Source organism: Herpailurus yagouaroundi, unplaced genomic scaffold (genome assembly GCF_014898765.1).
Source record: "Herpailurus yagouaroundi ecotype Mexico unplaced genomic scaffold, PumYag 191, whole genome shotgun sequence".
NCBI classification, from domain to species: Eukaryota; Metazoa; Chordata; class Mammalia; order Carnivora; family Felidae; genus Herpailurus; species Herpailurus yagouaroundi.
Window position 1 is genome coordinate 4,010,718 of NW_024412422.1, and position 19,481 is coordinate 4,030,198.

General features: G+C 44.8%; 2 protein-coding genes across 2 annotated transcripts in view; one reads left to right on the forward strand and one right to left on the reverse strand.

Annotated features, from left to right (window-relative positions):
- DYNLL1 (dynein light chain LC8-type 1) overlaps positions 1 to 11,252 on the reverse strand; it is a 26,300-nt gene extending 15,048 nt beyond the window's left edge. Inside the window, exon 1 of the mRNA XM_040443702.1 lies at positions 11,147 to 11,252. The gene's annotated coding sequence lies outside the window, so the exon portion shown is untranslated. The remainder of the gene's footprint in view (positions 1 to 11,146) is intronic.
- Positions 11,253 to 11,624: 372 nt separating this feature from the next.
- Positions 11,625 to 18,985, forward strand: SRSF9 (serine and arginine rich splicing factor 9). Its single transcript, XM_040443697.1, has 4 exons — positions 11,625 to 11,908; positions 14,644 to 14,804; positions 16,565 to 16,737; positions 18,496 to 18,985. Exons 1-4 carry the CDS (start codon positions 11,721 to 11,723, stop codon positions 18,637 to 18,639), a joined length of 666 nt encoding a protein of 221 aa, XP_040299631.1. The 5' UTR covers positions 11,625 to 11,720; the 3' UTR covers positions 18,640 to 18,985.
- The last annotated feature ends 496 nt before the right edge of the window (positions 18,986 to 19,481 follow it).

Consider the following 19,481-nt stretch of genomic DNA (forward strand, 5'->3'; position numbering starts at 1 on the left):
AACCGACTGCGCCACCCAGGCGCCCCTCTTTTTTTTTTTTTTAATTTAATTTTTTTTTTTTTTTTGACAGAGACAGAGCATGAGCGGGGGAGGGGCAGAGAGAGAGGGAGACACAGAATGTGAAGCAGGCTCCAGGCTCTGAGCTGTCACCACAGAGCCCGACGCGGGGCTCAAACCCACAGACCACGAGATCATGACCTGAGCCGAAGTCAGAGGCTCAACTGACTGAGCCACCCAGGTGCTCCTGCTTTCTTTGTTTCTGAAGTTCATTCTTTGCTTAGGTTCCAGGACCCCCTGGACTCTGACAGTTCTCTTATCTCCCTGGGTGCTCCTCCTCAGCTTCACCTATTTGTTCCACCCCTTGTCCCTGACCTCTGAAGGAAGGAGTGTCCCTGGGCTCACTCTTTGGGCCACTTCTCATAGTCTCTATTTTCCTGGCTCTAAAAACCATCTCCATGTCTGGAACTCCTGTTTCAGTCCGCTTGGGTTGCCGTAACAGAACACCAGAACCTGGATGGCTTCTAAACAACCAAAATTCATTTCTCACAGTTCTGGAGGCTAGAAGTCCAAGATCAGGATGCTGACACAGTTGGGTTCTGGTGAGAGCCCACTTCTGGTTTAGAGCGGGCCGTCCCTGTGTCCTCACATGGTGGAAGGAGTAGGGGGATCTTCCTGAGGTCTCTCTTATAAGGGCCTATTCATGAGAATATTCCTATTCATGAGAGTTCTACCCTTATGACCTAATATTTCTCCAAAGCCTTACCTCCTAATCCTATCACACTGGGGGACAGGTTTCAACATATGAATTTGGGGGGTACATAAACATTCAGTCTGCTGGAGCCTTCAAATTTGTAGTCAGCCAGAAAAAAAAAATTGTGGGTAAACTGAGAACCCCATTTGCAGCCCTCTCCTAAAGTAAAGATAAGTCTTACAGGGCTGAGCCCTTAACCTGTGGGGTTCTGCACTAACTCTAGGTAGTGTCAGAATTGAATTGAATTGTTGGACACAGAGTTGGTGTGGGAGAATTGGAGAATTGATATGGAAAAATGACATATTACGTATCAAAAAAAAAAAAAAAAAAGACACCAGAGGAAATCACTGAGTATTAGCACAGTGTTAGATACACGGACTTCAACTGATATAAAAATTATAAGCCACAAATAGGAGAGAATTAAAAAAAAAAGATGTGAATAAATGGGAAGTAACATCAAGGTTCTAGATGGGAAGGCCAAATATAGCATGAATGAAAAAATTTTCCACGTGTAAATTTGTAGATTTAACACCATTCCAATTAAAATACCAATAAGATGTACAGAACTTGATAGAAAGATGCTAGATTATGCTTAGACAGATTGGCAACAGAACTAAGCCTTCCAGAGGTACAAATTAGGAGGAAAGTTCTAGACTGGGGTCACACTGTTCTTGCCACCACTGAAAACCAAGTCACCAAATCAGGGACCTGGAGGCCGCGGAGGGTTTGGCCAGGCAAAAGACTGGGGAGGCAGAGGTGGAGAAATCAGTGTTTCAAGTGTATGCTTTCAGACACAGCAGATCCTAGAGAAGCTGGCTGAGGAGCAGTGGGAGGTGAAGAGAAGCTGGGGGAGGCACATCATGAAGAGCCAAGATAAGGATGTGGAAATAGGGTATCTCTCCAGGGGGCAGTCACTTTGTCTCCTCCACTGCTGAGTCCCTAGCAACTAACCCAGTGCACACAGTAGGTGTTCTATAAATATCTTGGAGATCTCTTCATACCTGTATAAACGGACTTGTTTTTTGTAACTTCTGCATAGTGTTCAGGCTTCCACATTTCCCATGTGACAGGTCCCCTCTGGATAGACCTTGAGATTGCTTCCAGTTATTATTAGGGAATCATATTATTATTATTATTATTTATTTTTGAGAGAGAGAGAGAGAAACAGAGTGTGAGTGGGGGAGGGGCAAGGAGAGAGAGGGAGACACAGAATCTGAAGCAGGATCCAGGCTCCAAGCTCTCGGCCCAGAGCCCAGAGCTTGAACTCACAAACCATGAGATCATGACCTGAGCCGAAGTTGGACACTTAACCGACTGAGCCACCCAGGTGCCCTGGGAATCATAGTTATTATTAAGAAATATCCTAGCATTTTGAATACAGCTCTCCTGTATTCAGGATCCCTGTATTCAGTGATTCCTCCTGTGGCCTTTCCTCCCCAGGGCCAAGAGGGATCATTGGATTTTTTTTTGCTTGGTCCTGTTCTGCTCTCCTTCTGGTTCCCAAACAAGCACCTTTTGCTATTCATGGTCCCCTCTGAGACCGTGAGACTATATTCCCCTCAGGCCTTCTCCTCCCCCCAGCCCGCACATCAACTCCCCTTTACAATCATGCTATTCAGGGATATACAATAAACATTTGTATGGTAAAGGCAACTCACACTGATTTCCATTGAGCGCTGAAATACTTAGGACTTAATGTATACTCTAACCCAGCTTGGCTCTGATTTACATTAGGGCTTCTCACCCTAAGTCACCTGTGGTTCTAGAAGGAGAAAGAACACCCCTCACCCTCAACCCTTGGCCTTATTGTGCTGAACTATTTAGTTTCCCCCAGAGCATCCAGCTCTCTTCCGACCCTCCCAGCTTTCTTTGCACATGCTTTTCCTTTTCCTCTCCTCTTGTGTCTGGCTAACACCAGCTTCTTCTTCAGGTCCTAGAAGCCATTCCCAAGGCCCTTGCCCCCACCGGAAGCCTTCCCTGAACACCCCACTCCAGTCTGGGTTAAGAGCTACAGAAGCACCCTGTACTTCTTGTAGCACATATCCCACTTCACTGTAATTTCCTTTTTAGTAGTTTGTGAACAGTGTGAGGGCAGAGTTTGGCGGTTTTTGGTTGGTTTCGTTTTATTTTGCTTTTTAAGATTTTATTTTATTTTTTACTATTTTTAATGTTTATTTATTTATTTATTTAAAGTTTATTTATTTTTGACAGAGAGAGAGAGAGAAAGAGCATGAGCGGGGAGGGGCAGAGAGAAAGAGACAGAATCCGAAGCAGGCTCCAGGCTCTAAGCTGTCAGCACAGAGCCTGACGCAGGGCTCAAACTCACGGACCTCGATATCATGACCTGAGCCGAAGTCAGACGCTCAACCGACTGAGCCACCCAGGCACCCCATCGTTTGTTTATTTTTGAGAGAGAAAGACAGAGAGACAGCAGAGAGACAGAGAGAGCGGGGGAAGGGCAGGGAGTGAAGGAGACACAGAATCTGAAGCAGGCTCCAGGCTCCAAGCTGTTAGCACAGAGCCTGACACGGGGCTCGAAGTCATGAACTGCAGGATTATGACCTGAGCCGAAGTCAGATGCTTAACCGACCGAACCACCTAGGTGCCCCAAGATTTTATTTGTAAGTAATCTCTACACCCAACGCAGGGCTTGAATTTACAACCCCTGGATCAAGAGTCGCACGCTCTACTGACTGAGCCAGTCAAGCGCCCCAAGTTTGGGTCTTGTTCACTGTTTTGTCCCTGGCACCCATGACAGCACCAGGTGGTTCTGTGGCTCAATAAATATCAGTTGAATGAATGAACAAATGTCAAGTGGGCAAGCAGTGGGGAAGCCACCAATGTCCCAGACGCTACATGCACCACTGTAGGCTCTTAGAGCTGGGGAAGAAGCAAAAATCTGGACAAAATGGGACAAAAATCTGGTTTCCTGCAGGTACCTTCAAGGAGTGTGTCTGGCAACCCAAGAGAAAGGATGGAATAACAAAAGAAACTGGTTTCAGCTGCCTAGCTTCAGGGAATGTTTGTCAGTGTGACATTGACAGAAGCCCTGCACATGTGCTGACTGAGGGGGAGAGCCAGCCTCAGCCAGACAGAAGCAGGTTCAGCTACTGTGCATGTGTTAGCACAGAGGGATGTGTGGCTTCTCGGCTCTTCCTTCTTCTTCTTCTTCTTCTTCTTTTTTTTTTACTTAAATAAAATCTCCAGCATAAGAGACTCTTAAAAACTGAGAACTGAGGGTTGATGGGGGGTGGGAGGGAGTGGAGGGTGGGTGATGGGTATTGAGGAGGGCATCTTTTGGGATGAGCACTGGGTGTTGTATGGAAACCAATCTGACAATAAATTTCATATATTGAAAATAAATAAATAAAAATTAAATAAAATCTCCAGATATTTCCCATATTTGTTTGTTTGTTTAGCTTTAAGGAGTGTTTTTATTTTTGAGGTGCCATTACCAAATTATATTGACAGCTCATTAGAAATCTTAGTAAAAAATTGATTTGAGTCCAAAAACATTAAGATTCTATTAAATAAATGTATCTTCTTGCTGCATCAAAAAAAATCATTAGCACTCTCATTAATCATTTCACACCCTTTCAACCCTTTGCTTGTGTTTCTGGTTTAATTCGGCTGTGAAATAAGTTTCAAAGGTACGTGATAGGGTGGAGAATGTTTAGGGAAAATTTCTGGGTTGAGGGTAAGGAATTTGGGGCTGAGAAAACAAAACTTGGTGAACTGGAAGAGTCTGTCTGTCATTTTGTACCTTAGTACCCCTTTTCTGGAGCTAGAATAAATCTTTTTTAAGTACTAGTTAATAAAGTCAACAGGTGTTTATTAAGCACTGTTAAAAAGAAAACCACAGGCCCAAAATAGTGTCACTGAGGTTAAGGCTCCAAGTCAGTAAACCAAGACTTAACACCTAACCTAACTGCAGTTTCAACCCCCCCAGAAATGGAACCTTTAACCAGTCAACATGGGAATTTTCTGGTTAACACAAGGAAATTTACTGATAGGCCCCCTTCAGTTCCCCTCAGGAGGATGACTTTGCTTAAAACAATGGATTCTTTGCTAATAATTTGCTTTTTTCCACTCCCTCTCTACCTTTAAAAATGTTTCCTCTTCTATAGCCCTTTGGAATTCTTGTTTACTAGCTAGACTGGATGCTGCCTGATTCATGAATTGATTAATAAAGCCAATTAGAGAGGTGCCTGGCTGCCTCAGAGTGGCATGTGACTCTTGATCTTGGGGTCTTGAGTTTGACCCACGTTGGGTGCAGAGATTACTAAAAAATAAATAAAGTTAAAAAACTAAAGTCAGGGGCACCTGGGTGGCTCAGCTGGTTAAGCATCCAACTTCAGCTCTGGTCATGATCTCACAGTTCATGGATTCAAGCCCTGTGTCAGGCTCTGTGTGGACAGCTCAGAGCCTGGAGTCTGCTTCGGATTCTGTGTCTCCCTCTCTCTCTGCCCCTTCCCCACTCATTCTCTCTCTCTCTCTCTCTCTCTCTCTCTCTCTCTCTCTCTCTCTGTCTCTCTCTCCCCCCCAAAAATAAAATTAAAAAAAAACAAAAATTAAAAAAAATAAAGTCATTTAGATCTTTAACATTTCTTTTTGTTGTTGTTATTTAACAGCACCTACTATGTGCCAACATAACATGGCTGTAAAGGGAAGTGATTGGTCTCAGTGGTTCTTAACCTTTTCTGGGGGGTGTGACCTTTGAGAATGATGAACTGCACCATCCTATATGGTAGCCACTGGCCACATTTGGCTATTTAAAGTCATATTAACTAATTACAATTAAACATAATGAAAAGTTCAGTATCTTAGTTGGAGTTTTTACATTTTAAGTGCTCAATAGCCAAATGTGGCTAATGGTTACCACACAGAACTTAGATATAAAATGTTCCCATCGTCATACAAAGTTCGATTGGACAGCATCACATGGCTATTCTCCCCAGAAAAAAAGACTCTTCTTTCAATGTGCAATCCTTTACATCTGACTTTACAACTTTTACAATGTTGAAAGATTGGGGTGGGAGTTGAGTGTGTGTGGGGGGGGGGGGGCAGTCGTCATTGACTGGTCCCTGATGCCCCTGAATCCAAGACAAAGAAGCCCTGATATGACAAGCTATTTGAACACTCCATCTCAGAATAGAGCAAGCTGACAAAAATAAAGCAACAAAGCTGTTACAAATTCAGTATGCTCACTGCTTTAAATGTACCTCCTCATGTAAAACCAGGGTTCCTACCTGGATGGTCACATTCAAAGAAATATCAGCTTATCCAAAAATAATTGAAAAACAAATACTAAGGATTTTCTGCAGTCTCTTAAGGAGATAACAAAGGGGAATAATATTCACAACACACTGCAAATCTTCTTGAATTATCTTTCCTATCTTTTTCCTCTTCTCATCCTCCCACACGTGGCACTTGCTTCCTGAAAGCTCTCTGCACCCCCATCCAAACCCTCTCCAAACCTAGTCTGCTGCTGCTTCTCCCCTTCCTCCCCTGCACAGCAAATTTCTCTATTAGGGACCTCTGCAGAATATGTTTTATTTTACTCCATCACACAAATACAGTGGCAAAGAATAACAAAGAGAAGGCTCCCTGGGTGATGTGACTAGGCACATGTTCCACAGTGACACAACCCACAGCTCTCCCTGGCAGCCTGGACCAGTTTTTCTCAAATGACTCATTTTCCCACCAATGGTCTACTCCCCCATCACTTCTTCAGTCCACTGCTCCCAAGGACCAGAGTCTGGGAGAAACTCATGACTGAGCCTGACATAGAAGAAAACATTTTGTTGGCATGCCAGAGGGAACTGATGTCATAGGGAAAGGGAGAAAACCAGATGGGCTGGTTCGCAGAATGTTTTATCCCTACTGATAATTGTTTTATTATTTTTTGGGGTGCACTGCCCTACTCGCTAGTAGGGAGTGAACGGCTTGCTGTGGGAAATACATTAACTCTTCATAGTCTGCCAAGATGAAAGTCTTCAAGATGAAGATAGTTCCATTGGTGCCATTCTTATCTTCATGGTACGAATGATTGACATTATTGAGCTCCTATGTATTTTAGGTGAAAGCTTATCCCTGTGGGAACAGCAGTCCTATCCCATGTATCTGAGGACTCTGATGCCCATCCACCGTCATTAGGTCATGCACCTCGAATTCTGTTTTCAGTGGACACATAGAGCCTAGAGCCATCATATTTCTTATCCTTCTTTATGTTTTCCATACACATCTGAACTCATCATCATCGTCCATCCCCTATAGATCACCTCCTGCTTTATTCCCATTTTAGAATGCTACTATTGCATAACCAGTTCTCTAAGCCAGAGACTTGGAAATCAACCTGGACTCTTCTTCTCTCAGGCCCCACACCCAACCTATCTCATCTCCCATGTCCTTATGATATCTTTTCCTTGAGATAACCCATCTCCTTAGTATCTACCACCTTACATCAGGCCACTGACATCTCTTGCTTGGAGACTGCCACAGTCTCCCAACTGGTGTCTCCCTGTGCCAGCTCCCATGTTACTTCTCTGTGTAACCTGCTAGTCAATGGGCCATTTGGGGCTATCCCTGTTCTTGCCTATACTCACCTTTAGGCTAATCTGACTACATTGTCATATCTTCCCAGAACAATAAAAATCCAACTCCAAAATCATTAGTGGACAATGTAGCTTTAAATGAAGGAATCTATGAAGTCACAGGAGGGGGCTTACACTGCAATTACATAGCAATACTTCCTACAGAGACTTCTGGTCTCTCATCTCTGCCCAAGATTCTCCTCCTCCCCCCATCCCCCATTATGGCAGCTATTGCCACACCTCTCCTTCACTCCCTTTCCTTTCCCTACTATCCTGCAGCTGCCCTCTAGTCAAATGAGCTCTTGGTCTCCTCCCAGAGACTCTGTAACTCCCACTCCATATCTCTAATCTGCTCAACTGCCACTTCCTTCTGAAAAGATCTCATCCCAGCATAACTCCTTAAAACCCTTCATGGCTACTCACTGCTTTCAGTAGAGTCCACACTCTATAACATGGTCTACTAGGCTTTGCAAGCCCCAGCCAGCTCCTTGTCCCCATCTTCCCCACTTGAACCCTCTGCTCAGCTATACCGTAGGGCAGTGGGGATTGCCCCTGGTCTGATGTGCTCTGTTCTTAATGTTTGCTTATTTTTGAGAGAGAGAGAGTGAGCAGGGGAGGGGCAGAGAAAGAGGGAGATTGAGGATCTGAAACAGGCTCTGTGCTGTCAGTGCAGAGGCTGATGTAGGGCTTGAACCGAAGAAATGTGAGATCATGACCTGAGCCTAGGTTGCATGCTTAACCAACTGAGCCACACAGGCACTCCTGTGGTGTTCTCTCTTCTGTGGAGGTGATCTGTCATGCTGTCCTTTTTTCCTGAAAAATCCACCCCTTTTTCCCTACGATTAACTCCTATTGTCTTTCAGGGCTCAACCTAAACATCTCCTGCAAGCCTTTCTTATAATCTTGAAGACCGTGTTAGGCGGTCTCACAGCAGTTTACCTTTATTGCAGCTGGGCTCTCAATGGCTGTTTGAATAACAACTTGAAATATACTTTGAGGACAGAATTGTATTACCACATGCCATGGGCCTCCTACAGGGCCTAAACTATAGCAATGGACTCAATGGTGCTGAATAACTAAATAAGCAAAAGCTCAAAAGCACATCCCTGCCTAGGGTCTGTGGCCTTAGTAGAGAATGGAACCCATGAGCCTTTTAAGCATTAAGCTATAATTCTGGCCTCGTTTGTGTTCTAAACTGCAAAGGTTAGTACCTGAATTCAGAGAAAAAAAACTCTACCCTTTGGGGTTCCATGGATGATCATAAACGACCCCTAGAAATTTAGCTGTGTTCCTTCTAATCTAGGAAGGCTGTAGTTGCCGTATCTCCACATAAGGGCACATTTTCTAGGCTAGGTATGAATCCCTCTGGGGATTGCATGTCTTAGGACTTTGTACAATATATGCTGAATCATTACTATTTATAAGCAATCTTCCACCTAGAGTACTAGTAGGCTACTTAGCTGACTCCAATAGCTTTTTTTTTTTTTTTTTTTTTTTTTTTTTGGTTTGGTCTTTCCAGGCAACAACCATGTAGGAGTGGCAGGACTCAGAAAGAGGTATTAACACACCTAAACATACCCCCAAAATGGGAAGGCATCTGGACTTGTGGATGCCTTTAGGATATGTAAGCTCCTGTAAGTAAGGCTTTGTACTTAGACTCAAGATCATATTTGGCCAGGGCTCTTTCCTGCTTGACTTCTGAAGGCTAGCAAAGAACAACTAGAAGCTTTACATAATCCAGAATACAACAGATGGTTCTGTTTTATTTTAGAAATAATTTATTGTGCTTTGCTCCAATTATAAAAGTAGTACATGCCAAATACAAATTTGATAAATACGGAAAAGCATAAATAAAAATATAGAAATCATTTCCAACAAGAAGGTATCTCCACAAACATTTGGAGTTATTTTCTTCTATGCTTTTTTGTTACAACTAATGTATATATATGTGTGTGTGTGTGTGTGTATATATATGTATATACACACACACACACACATATATATTTTTTTTCCCCTCTCCAGTGTGTGTGTGTGTGTGTGTGTGTGTGTGTGTGTGTATTCCCTTGAACAGAACTGGGCAACACTGCTTAAATTTTTGTTTACTTTTTTTTCCCAGAATATAAAAATGAAACAGAGTTGCAGTAACTATATTCAGCTTTACAGAAATGTGTAAGGTCTAAAGTGAAAATGCCCACAATTGCATTCTTTAGAAACAACTGGTGTCAACCAGTTTAATAGATTCCTTGAGAATATATATTTACATGTGTATAACGTACATATTAAACACCATTTTATTTATTTTTTAAAATAAAATTTATTTTGAGAGAGAGAGTGCAAGCAGGGGAGGGGCAGAGAGAGAACGAGAGAGAGAATCCCAAGCAGGCTCTGCACCATCAGTGCAGAGCCTGATGTGGGGCTCAAACTCCCGAACTATGAGATCATGACCTGAGCCGAAATCAAGAGTTGGGTGCTTAACTGACTGAGCCACCCAGACGCCCCTAAACACCATTTTAAATTCATTTTAATTATAACTAAATTAGCATGACCTTAGCATCCTTCAAAATATCATTTAAAAATTGAGTAACATTCAATATTATTATGTTGGACCACTCCCTTATTATCAAGCATTCCATTTTTTTAACTGCACAAAATGCAATGAACATAATTTACTGTAACATTTTCATATTTCCTGATGATAAAATCCTACAAGTGACATTACTGGACCAAAAGGTATATGTATATTATCAGGGACTGATGTATACCATCACAATCTGCCTTTCAAAAAGGATATACACTCAGTAGTTAGTTATGCGTGAGTGCCTAATTTCTGTTTTGATTTTAAAAGGCTCAGAGGTGGTATAACTACAAATCAACTACTGTCCCTTCATATTAAATTTTTTTTAATGTTTATTTTTGAGAGAGAGTGGGGTAAGGGCAGAGAGAAAGTCGGAGGATAGAGGATCTTAAGCAGGCTCTGTGCTGAAAGCAAATAGTCTGATGCTTGCAGGAAATCACCAACTGTGAGATCATGACCTGAGCCAAAGACGGACACTTAACCAACTAAGCCACCCAGGCGCCCCTAAATGTTTGGTTTTATTCCGTTGCTATTCATTGCTAACATTAACAGAGTTGGGTTTTTTTGGTTTTGGTTTTTTTGGCGACCGGGGCAGAACACGAACACCAGAGTTTGTTTTTAACAGGTTTCATACCTGCCCCATTTATTATGCAAATTTCCAGACATACAAAAAGGTTTAAAGAATGGTGCACTGAACAGACTGAACGCACCACCGTCTAGATTCCACAGTTAACATTCCGCTGTGTTTGCTTTTGCCTATCTGCCCATTATGCATCAATCCACAGAGGTTTCGTTTTTAATATGAGAGCTCTTTTTCGATCAAGACTCTTGTGATGCAAGGCCTCTATTTCTGGAGCGTCCCCACGTTCAGTGCCCTGAACTATGGGAAGTAAATGTGAAAAAGTGCCGAGGTGAGTGTCTACCCGAGCTCCTGAAAGGCTCGGCCCACAGGTGGGGGGCACGGCTTCGGCTTCTAATCCTGATCCCCTCAGTTTTCTCACCTGTAACACTGGAATCCCTCCATCCCCGGTGAGGATTAAAGCACTCTATAACGACAGCTGAGATACTTAAGACTCTTTCACTCCCTCCGTGTCTCCCTTGAATGCCACAGCCCAAGCTCCGGAGGCCATCTCAGCTCTCACACCCACTTTAGTTCCCCGTCAGTTCTTAGACCTCAGTTGTAAGCAAGTGTTAAATGGGGGCAGGGTCACCCAGAGGGCTACTGACCTGAGTCTGAGGGCCGCGACAGCCCCACCCAGCCCACCGTCCGGGACTCCTTCAGACCGCAGCGTGGTCGGCCTGCGGCCCGAACCTGGCTCCCTCCCTCCGGCGCCCCGCAAGCAGAGTGACAGTCCGCGGGGTCCCTTCCGACCGCTGCCCGCGTCGCCACAGGGAATGCTCACAAAAGCCTGTGAGGCAGGCGGCGCTACAGAGGCAGAAAACTGAGGCCTAGGAAGCCTGAGTCACTTGCCCAAGTGCACTAATTAGGCGAGTGAATTGCTTTCAAGGAATTCTGGGAATCGAACCCAATTCACGGGACTCCAATCTCTCTCTCTAGTCGCCCTCGAGCCCGCACGCGCCTACAGGGGGCGCCGGCCTGCGCGCACGCGCGGTCGTCGCAGCGCGTCCCCTTTAAGACGATTCTTTTTGCCTCCGTCGACCCCTTCGCTTCCGCTCCGCCGTTCCCACAATGCAGTGCGGCTGAGCGCCTCCGAGCCCGCGGGGACGCTGCTGGGGGACCCCGGCTGAGGCGGCGGCGGCGACGTGGGCTGCGGCGGGCCCGCGGCGTCGGGCGGTGCGGATGTCGGGCTGGGCGGACGAGCGCGGCGGCGAGGGAGACGGGCGCATCTACGTGGGGAACCTTCCGACCGACGTGCGCGAGAAGGACCTGGAGGACCTGTTCTACAAGTACGGCCGCATCCGCGAGATCGAGCTCAAGAACCGGCACGGCCTCGTGCCCTTCGCCTTCGTGCGCTTCGAGGACCCCCGGTGAGGCCCCGCTCCGCCCGCCCGCCCGCCAGCCCGAGACCCCGGGCCCCCGGGCCCTCGGGCCCCCGGCTCCCCTCCTCCCCTGTGGGGCCTCCCCTCCCCCCTCAGCGCAGACCCCTCACGGCGCCCCCGGGTGGAGGATGAGGTCTCTCACCGCCCGCTCTGGCCGTCCTTTGCTCCGTCGTCACTTCCTCTAGGATTATTTTTTTACTTTATTTAAAAAACAAAAGCTGGGCCTGTGGAGGGCCCAGGCCCGCCCAGACAGGCCTCGGGGATGGTACACGCGACCGTTCTCTCGTGCTGGAGGGGCAGCCTTCAGGGGAAGCGGCCCAGGGCACCTTGGGCCCGGAACCCCCCGGGAGAGGACTCGGACTCGGTGAAGAGCAGAAGTGGCCAGGCGCCCTCCCTGCCCACCCCTCCCCCCAGCCAAAACTCGCCGTTAGCGGGGAACAGACTGCGGGGATGTGGTTGCCTTTGGAGGGTGAAAGGGGGTCTCTGTGATGGCCCAGATCTCCATCTGCGCCCGCCCCTCCTCACAAGGTCCCGGCCTTGTCCTTCTAAAAGCACCAGGGCTTTGGAATAACTTCCAAAATGGTCGGGGGTGGGGGGTGTCTGATTTCACTCCACTCCTCTGAGGGAGACACCGCTAGGTGCTTAGGGCCCCAAGCATTTGATCCCTAAACTGGCTCAAAGGGGTCTTTCTGATTTTGCAAACTTCGTAGGCCTGATGGCCAGAAAAGGTCTGGGAACTTTCAGAACTGCGGTTGGTGGTTCCCAGAAGCCGCCGCATTGGACTGGTCACTCCACCCGGGGTAAATGAGAGCCCAGTGTTTCCCAGCATTGACCCAGGGAGTGCTTTACCTAGTGTGCGCCGGGCGGGCTTTGCTGCAAGGACTGTCTTTAGGGTGTCTGGCCTACCTGGTGTAGTGGTATAGGGCCAGGAGGGCATCTGTGGAGGAGGTAGGAAGCACTCTGAGGCTTTGATGATCCCCACAGAGCTGCCATTTGCCTCAAAAACGGAACTGGGCATTTTCACACTGAAACTGGAGGTTGCACCTCTGTCACTGTTCCGGTGTGTTTTTTGAAGTCACTATGTGTCAAGTACCACTTGAGCGTTTTCAACAACCTATAAAAGAGGTAGTGTTAGCCACATCTTATGAATGAAGAAACTGGGGATTTAGAGTTGCTGATAAAAGAGAATGCTAGTAAGGGGTCAAGGTAGGATTTGAACCCCCCCCCCCCCCCGTGCTGCCCTTTAGAACACAAACTTCCTGTGTGATGTGCTGCATTGTCATCTCTTCCCTCCTTTCTTTCATAATAGAAAAGCTATCTTTTGATATCATTAGAGCACTGCACACATAGTACCTTCTTTAATCCTTAGGACAACTCTGTGAGGGAGGCATGTTGTTCACATTTAAGAGACATGAAAACTTGATCAAAGCACTTACCCAAAGACGGCTATTAGTAAGTAGGGTAATGATTGGAACTGGTCAGTCTGCTTTGAAATCCGCTCTTCAACCCTAGCAGTTCTGCCTCTCCTTCACTTCATTATAATATAGCCAGGTTTGCACTGGTTGTGGTCCTTGCTTTTAACCCGGTGACTAGAATTGTGGTAAGCAATTATGTGCTGTGACAACTGAATGATGCCTTCATTAGTACATCTTTGGCTCTGCTTGTCCTTCGAAGCACTGAGGCCATTCTTTCTCCAATCCAGTGCTGGAGAACCAGCTTGGTTCTACTAGAGCCCTAGGGAAGACTGGAAGTGACTTCATTGAATATTTACCTCTCTGGCAAAACTGTACCCAGAGAGTGGACTCCACAACTTAGTTTTCCAAACCATGCTGAAAAAGTACACATGAGAGAGTTCCATATTCCTCACAAAATACTAATTTCAGTCTGATTTTTTTTTTATGAATTTATTTTTGAGAGAGGGAGAGAGTCCGAGTGGGATAGAGGGGCAGAGAGAGAATCTCAAGCAGGCTCCACACTCATGACAGAGCTGGATATAGGGCTCAATCCCACAACTGTGAGATCATGACCTGAGCCGAAATCAAGAATCAGACACTTAACTGAGCCACCCAGGCTCCTCCCCAGAGCCTGATTTCTTTTTAAATTACTTTTCTTTTTCTTTTTTTTTTTTTTTTTTACATTTATTTATTTTTGAGAGACAGAGTAAGACAAAGTGAGAGCGGGGGAGGGGCAGAGAGAGGGGGAGACACAGGATCCGAAGCAGGCTCCAAGGCTCTGAGCTGTCAGCACAGAGCCCGACGCGGGGCTCAAACCCACAGACCGTGAGATCATGACCTGAGCCGAAGTCGGATGCTCGACCGACTGAGCCACCCTGGTGCCCCTAAATGATTTTTCTTTTATAGATTTGATGGTACCAATCCTTCTTAATTATTAAAGGACTAGTGTGTGGAGGGCATTTTAAGAAACTGCTAACAGGGTTAGAGAAATATTCTGATGAAATCACTTATCTGCCAATTCTTTTTTCTGAATGAATCCTCTTATAAGTAATCGGTTTACTGTTTCATTATCATTTCATATCTAGAAAACCCTGTGTGGGACAGCTGTAAAGTTTAAATCTAATACCATGAAGTATCTTCAAAGCAGTAGTGCATCAAGATTGTTTTTCTCAATTCTAGGTTTCCCTTTTATACTTGTTACTCATGCCCCTCACTGGGAAGTCAGTCAGCCTCCTGAGCAGCACTAACTCCACAAACTTTTCTTTGCAGAGATGCTGAGGATGCAATTTATGGAAGGAATGGTTATGATTATGGCCAGTGTCGGCTTCGTGTGGAGTTCCCCAGGACTTATGGCAGTCGGGGTGGGTGGCCCCGCGGTGGGAGGAATGGGCCTCCTACAAGAAGATCTGATTTCCGAGTTCTTGTTTCAGGTATGTTCTTTTCAAACCGAATAAGGTGATGCATGTAAAATACTTAGCATACAGTCTGGCCTCCAAGAAATGTTAGCTGTTACTTTGCATGGAACACAGGCTTTCTTTTCAGTAGACTGTGCACAGTCTGAAGCCCCGCAGTCTTGCCAGTGAGGCAGGCAGGTATCTTGCAAATGAAACTGCATTGGTAGTACAGCCTTGGTAGAACATAAATTTGCCTTTTTTTTTTTTAATGTTCATTTTTATTTTTAAGAGAGAGACAGCATGAAGGGGAGGGGCAGAGAGAGAGGGAGACACAGAACTCAAAGCAGGCTCCAGGCTCTGTGCTCTCAGTACAAAGCCTGATGCGGGGCCTGAAGTCATGAACTGTGAGATCGTGGCCTGAGCTGAAGTCAGACACTCAACTAACTGAGGCACCCAGGCGTCCCCATAAATTTGCTTTTTATAAAGGAGTTTCCTACTGTTGAGAGGGAAGATGATGGCAAAACCCCGGAGCTAGAATTCTATAGATGTTTTCTTTTGGAATGTACTAGGTTTCAGATTTGCTAGACATTCCAGGAGCCAGATTTGAATAACTGTTCAGCCTTGGATCGTGAAAAACACCAGATTTTGGTGGTGGCTTTGGAATTATACAAAAGAGAAAACAAAACAACTTTAAGTTTTAGGGATTGTTTTGCAGAATATAGAATGATATAGAATGAAATGTCTAAATGAAATGTTCACAAGTGATGAAACTCAGAGGTGTATGCATCTGAGGCAAGCTCAGAGGTGTATGCATCTTTTCAAAATATTAATACAGTGGTGAAGACCTGGGGCCCTCTGTACATTACAGGGGCATTTTAAGACCATGGTGGAGTGAAATGTATTGAAGAACTTGGCACTTTCTTAGATAGGAATTTCACACTGTCACAACAGACTCCCGTGGTGCTTAACAGTGATCCTCTCAGTATCTGCCTATCTTGTGTCCCTTTGTAATTTAACCCCAGAACTCTATTCCCTCCTTCAGGATGTCATACATATCTTTTTTTCTCTCCATGCTGCTCTGAAATCCTGCTTAGAAAACTATTAGGAAATGGCTGCAGTCCTGAGCTGTGAGCGGTAAACACAGCCTTTGAGAGCAGGAGCACATTTCCCTTTCATGACATCAGGTAGGGTTGTATAATTCCCGACTAGTTTTAGCGTCTGAGTCTTACCTTTTCCCCCACTGTATTGAAGAATGTTGGTGATCTTTTAAAAGGTACTTTGTTTAATTTGTCAGTCATTCACTACTACAAGAAAAACTTTAGATTTTTTGGTGTGTTGTTACCTTCAGCTACACCTTGGTTATTACTTCATTGGATACTTTCAAAATTCCTATGTTCTGAGAACCCAGTAAGCAAGAAACAGTTGGTACTGATAAATTTCATAATGGAAAAAAATTAGAACTCAAAGTCTTGGGAGTTTGATATTAAATATGAAGGATAAAGAAAGGCAGGCTGTGACTCTCAGAGATATCAAATCTATAATAGGGTAGACTTCTTGCTCCATTGGAAAGGCTTGGTCTCTGGAAAATTAGCCTAGGACCAGCTTCTTACAGTGGTTTACTACACATACTTTAGTACTCTTTTCTGGATTTATGTCCCTACGGTTTATGATTTGGGGATCCTCAGGATTTAAAAGTAGTGAGTGATTGATGGGAAAGGGACCCTAGGTATTGCTGGCTCTTAACAGGTCAGTTAACATGGCTGAAGGATATGGCCTCTTATGTTGTCCATGCCTAGGACTTCCTCCATCAGGCAGCTGGCAGGATCTGAAGGATCACATGAGAGAAGCTGGGGACGTCTGTTATGCAGATGTGCAGAAGGATGGAATGGGGATGGTGGAATATCTCCGAAAAGAAGACATGGAATATGCCCTCCGTAAACTGGATGACACCAAATTCCGCTCTCATGAGGTGGGTTCCCACCTTCTGTTGAGCTTGCACCCAGGCCACTCCACCTGAAGCTGATCTAGAGAAGTAGCAACAGGCCATGCATTTGCCATTTGAGGACCTCACAGTACATTAAAGATCTGTCTTAAGTGGAAAAGCCAAGGAATTCATCATGCCTGAGTCCTGCAGGGTCATAACAGAGAAATCTGCAGTCATAGTATTTTTAACCCGGAGAGAATACTGGTGCAGTCTGTCATAATGTGGTGAGCTATTCTGTGATACCATTCCCTTCACAGCTGGTTTAATCTGCAGTGTACCTCTGTGAACCTGATCATTATGGTTGTCCCTCCTCTGGGTCTAGTCTGGGTTCTGCAAGCCAGCCTCAGCATCTCAGCTTTTCTAGGTACTGCTGTTGGGCCAAGTTGTACACTTAATTTTTCCTTTCCCAAAGTAGTGCAGGATCCTCTTTGAAACCTTAGCCATCTTGGCATTTTCTTATAATGGCCTTACCCTCAAGACTTAGTTCTTGATGTCTTTCAAGAAGGCAGCTGCTACTTTGGATCTTTCTATCTGATTCACATGTTGACTGTCCTTTTGATTACCATTGAGACCAGAGAGCAGAACAACTGGACATTCTTTTTTTACTGGTTATATTGTCCTGACTTATGGGATTTAGATGTCTGGAGATATGAATTTCTGGGTCCATTTCCTTTTCCTTCCTTCTTTCTTTCCTTTCTTTCTTCCTTCCTTTTTTTAGAGAGCGAGTGAGTACGAGTGAGGGAGAGGGGCAGAGGGAGAGAATCTTAAGCAGGCTCCAAACTGAGCATGGACTTGGGGCTTGAGCCCACAACCCTGGCATCATGTCCTAAGCTGAAATCAAGAGTTGACCGCTCAACTGACTGAGGCACCCAGGAGCCCCAAGGATCTATTTCTTTTTCTAAGGATTCATATAATTCCCTAATTTTATGGCTTGGAAAGTACACAGCTTAACATTGCTTTTACTCAGACTGAATTTGGAGCAGAAACAAAACATCTGGTCCTTAGTTACACTGCAAAGCAGGGTCTCAGTAAGGATAAATCCAATTACTGACTTTACCTAGGGAATTCCACATCTGACTTCTTTCATCTTAGCATCTTTAGATCCTTTGAGAGTGTTGGCTGAGGGCAAAGGGCCTGAACACAGGCCAGCCTAGACATGACTCCTCTGCCACTCACTCATTTATTTCTTAGCAGAGTTATTCTCTGAACTTTGGTCCCTCAATATGCAAAACAGGAACAATAATAGCACTGTCTCATAAGACTTGCCAGGAAGCTAACTTACGAGTATCTAACCCTGGTCCTGACACCTGAGAGGTGTTGAATACTGGTTAGCTTCTTCCATAAGAACCCATCCTCAAACGCATATATGAGGTGGCAGGGAATTGAACTGAGCGACCTCTGAGATCCTTTCCAGTTCTTAGATTCAGGAGTCAGTGGTAGTAATTCAGATATGTTAATCGTAGTAGCTAGTATTTCAGCTCATTTACAACATGTGAAGTTGTCATTTATTGTATGTGTCACCCTGGAATAGATTATAACATTGTTTTCCTCATTGTTGAAATGTGCTGGTAAACCTACCTAGGGCATAGCATTGTTGTGAAGGTTTAATGAGATGACATCATGCCAGACAAACAGTAAGTGCTTGGTACTTAACTATTATTGTTAGGCAGCCATGTTAAGTTTTAGTGTGCTGTATTTCTCTGAGTCTTATTTTTTCCTTCACTCTTTTTGTTTGAATTTCAGGGTGAAACTTCCTACATCCGAGTTTATCCAGAGAGAAGCACCAGCTATGGCTACTCACGGTCTCGTTCTGGGTCAAGGGGCCGTGACTCTCCATACCAAAGCAGGGGTTCCCCACACTACTTCTCTCCTTTCAGGCCCTACTGAGACAGGTGATGGGAAATTTTTCTTTATTTTTTAGGTGAACTGAGCTCTTTGTGCTCAGAATCTACATTCCAGATTGATGATTTAGTGTCTTAGGAAATTTTTTTAATTTTTTTTTTAAGGAAATAAAATACATAATTTCTACCAGGGCCATATTGGCAGTGAAACATTATAAACTGCAGAAATTGTGGTTTTGGTTCAGAAATAAGTTGTATATTTTTCACCCCTGATTATGGGAAAAAAATCAGTGCTGTGTCTTTGTGGGTTGCTCTACTATGGAGATCAGCAGTTACTGTGACTGAGTCGGCCCATTCTGTTTAGAAATATATTTTAAACGTTTAGTAATTGACATGTGTGGTTGTCCTTGATTAAGTTAATAGATTTCACCAAATAGGCACACTGATTTAAAAAAAAAAAAAAAAAGTCATTGAGTTGTAGTGGCAGCTGCACCCAGTTGGTAAGGAGCAGGAGTGGATAACTTTATTTGGGGACAAAGATAGTTGCTATGATGATGGTTTTGAAAATTTCAATCCCAGGAGTTGGTTCAGGCTTATAATTGAAGGCCAAGTTTATAAATGAAGGTGCTTTATTATTTAAAAAAAAAATTTTTTTTTTTAACGTTTTATTTATTTTTGAGACAGGGAGAGACAGATCATGAACAGGGGAGGGTCAGAGAGAGGGAGACACAGAATCTGAAACAGGCTCCAGGCTCTGAGTTGTCAGCACAGAGCCCTACGCGGGGCTCGAACTCATGGACCGCGAGATCATGACCTGAGGCGAAGTCGGCCGCCCAACCGACTGAGCCACCCAGGCGCCCCTAAAAAAATTTTTTTTTAAGTTTATTT

Bases quoted from the DNA above. Each gene is read 5' to 3' on its own strand.
- SRSF9 (XM_040443697.1), top strand. From the start codon at position 11,721: ATGTCGGGCTGGGCGGACGAGCGCGGCGGCGAGGGAGACGGGCGCATC. The intron at 11,909-14,643 runs GTGAGGCCCCGC...TTTTCTTTGCAG, and splicing joins GTGCGCTTCGAGGACCCCCG to AGATGCTGAGGATGCAATTT. The intron at 14,805-16,564 runs GTATGTTCTTTT...GTCCATGCCTAG, and splicing joins TTTCCGAGTTCTTGTTTCAG to GACTTCCTCCATCAGGCAGC.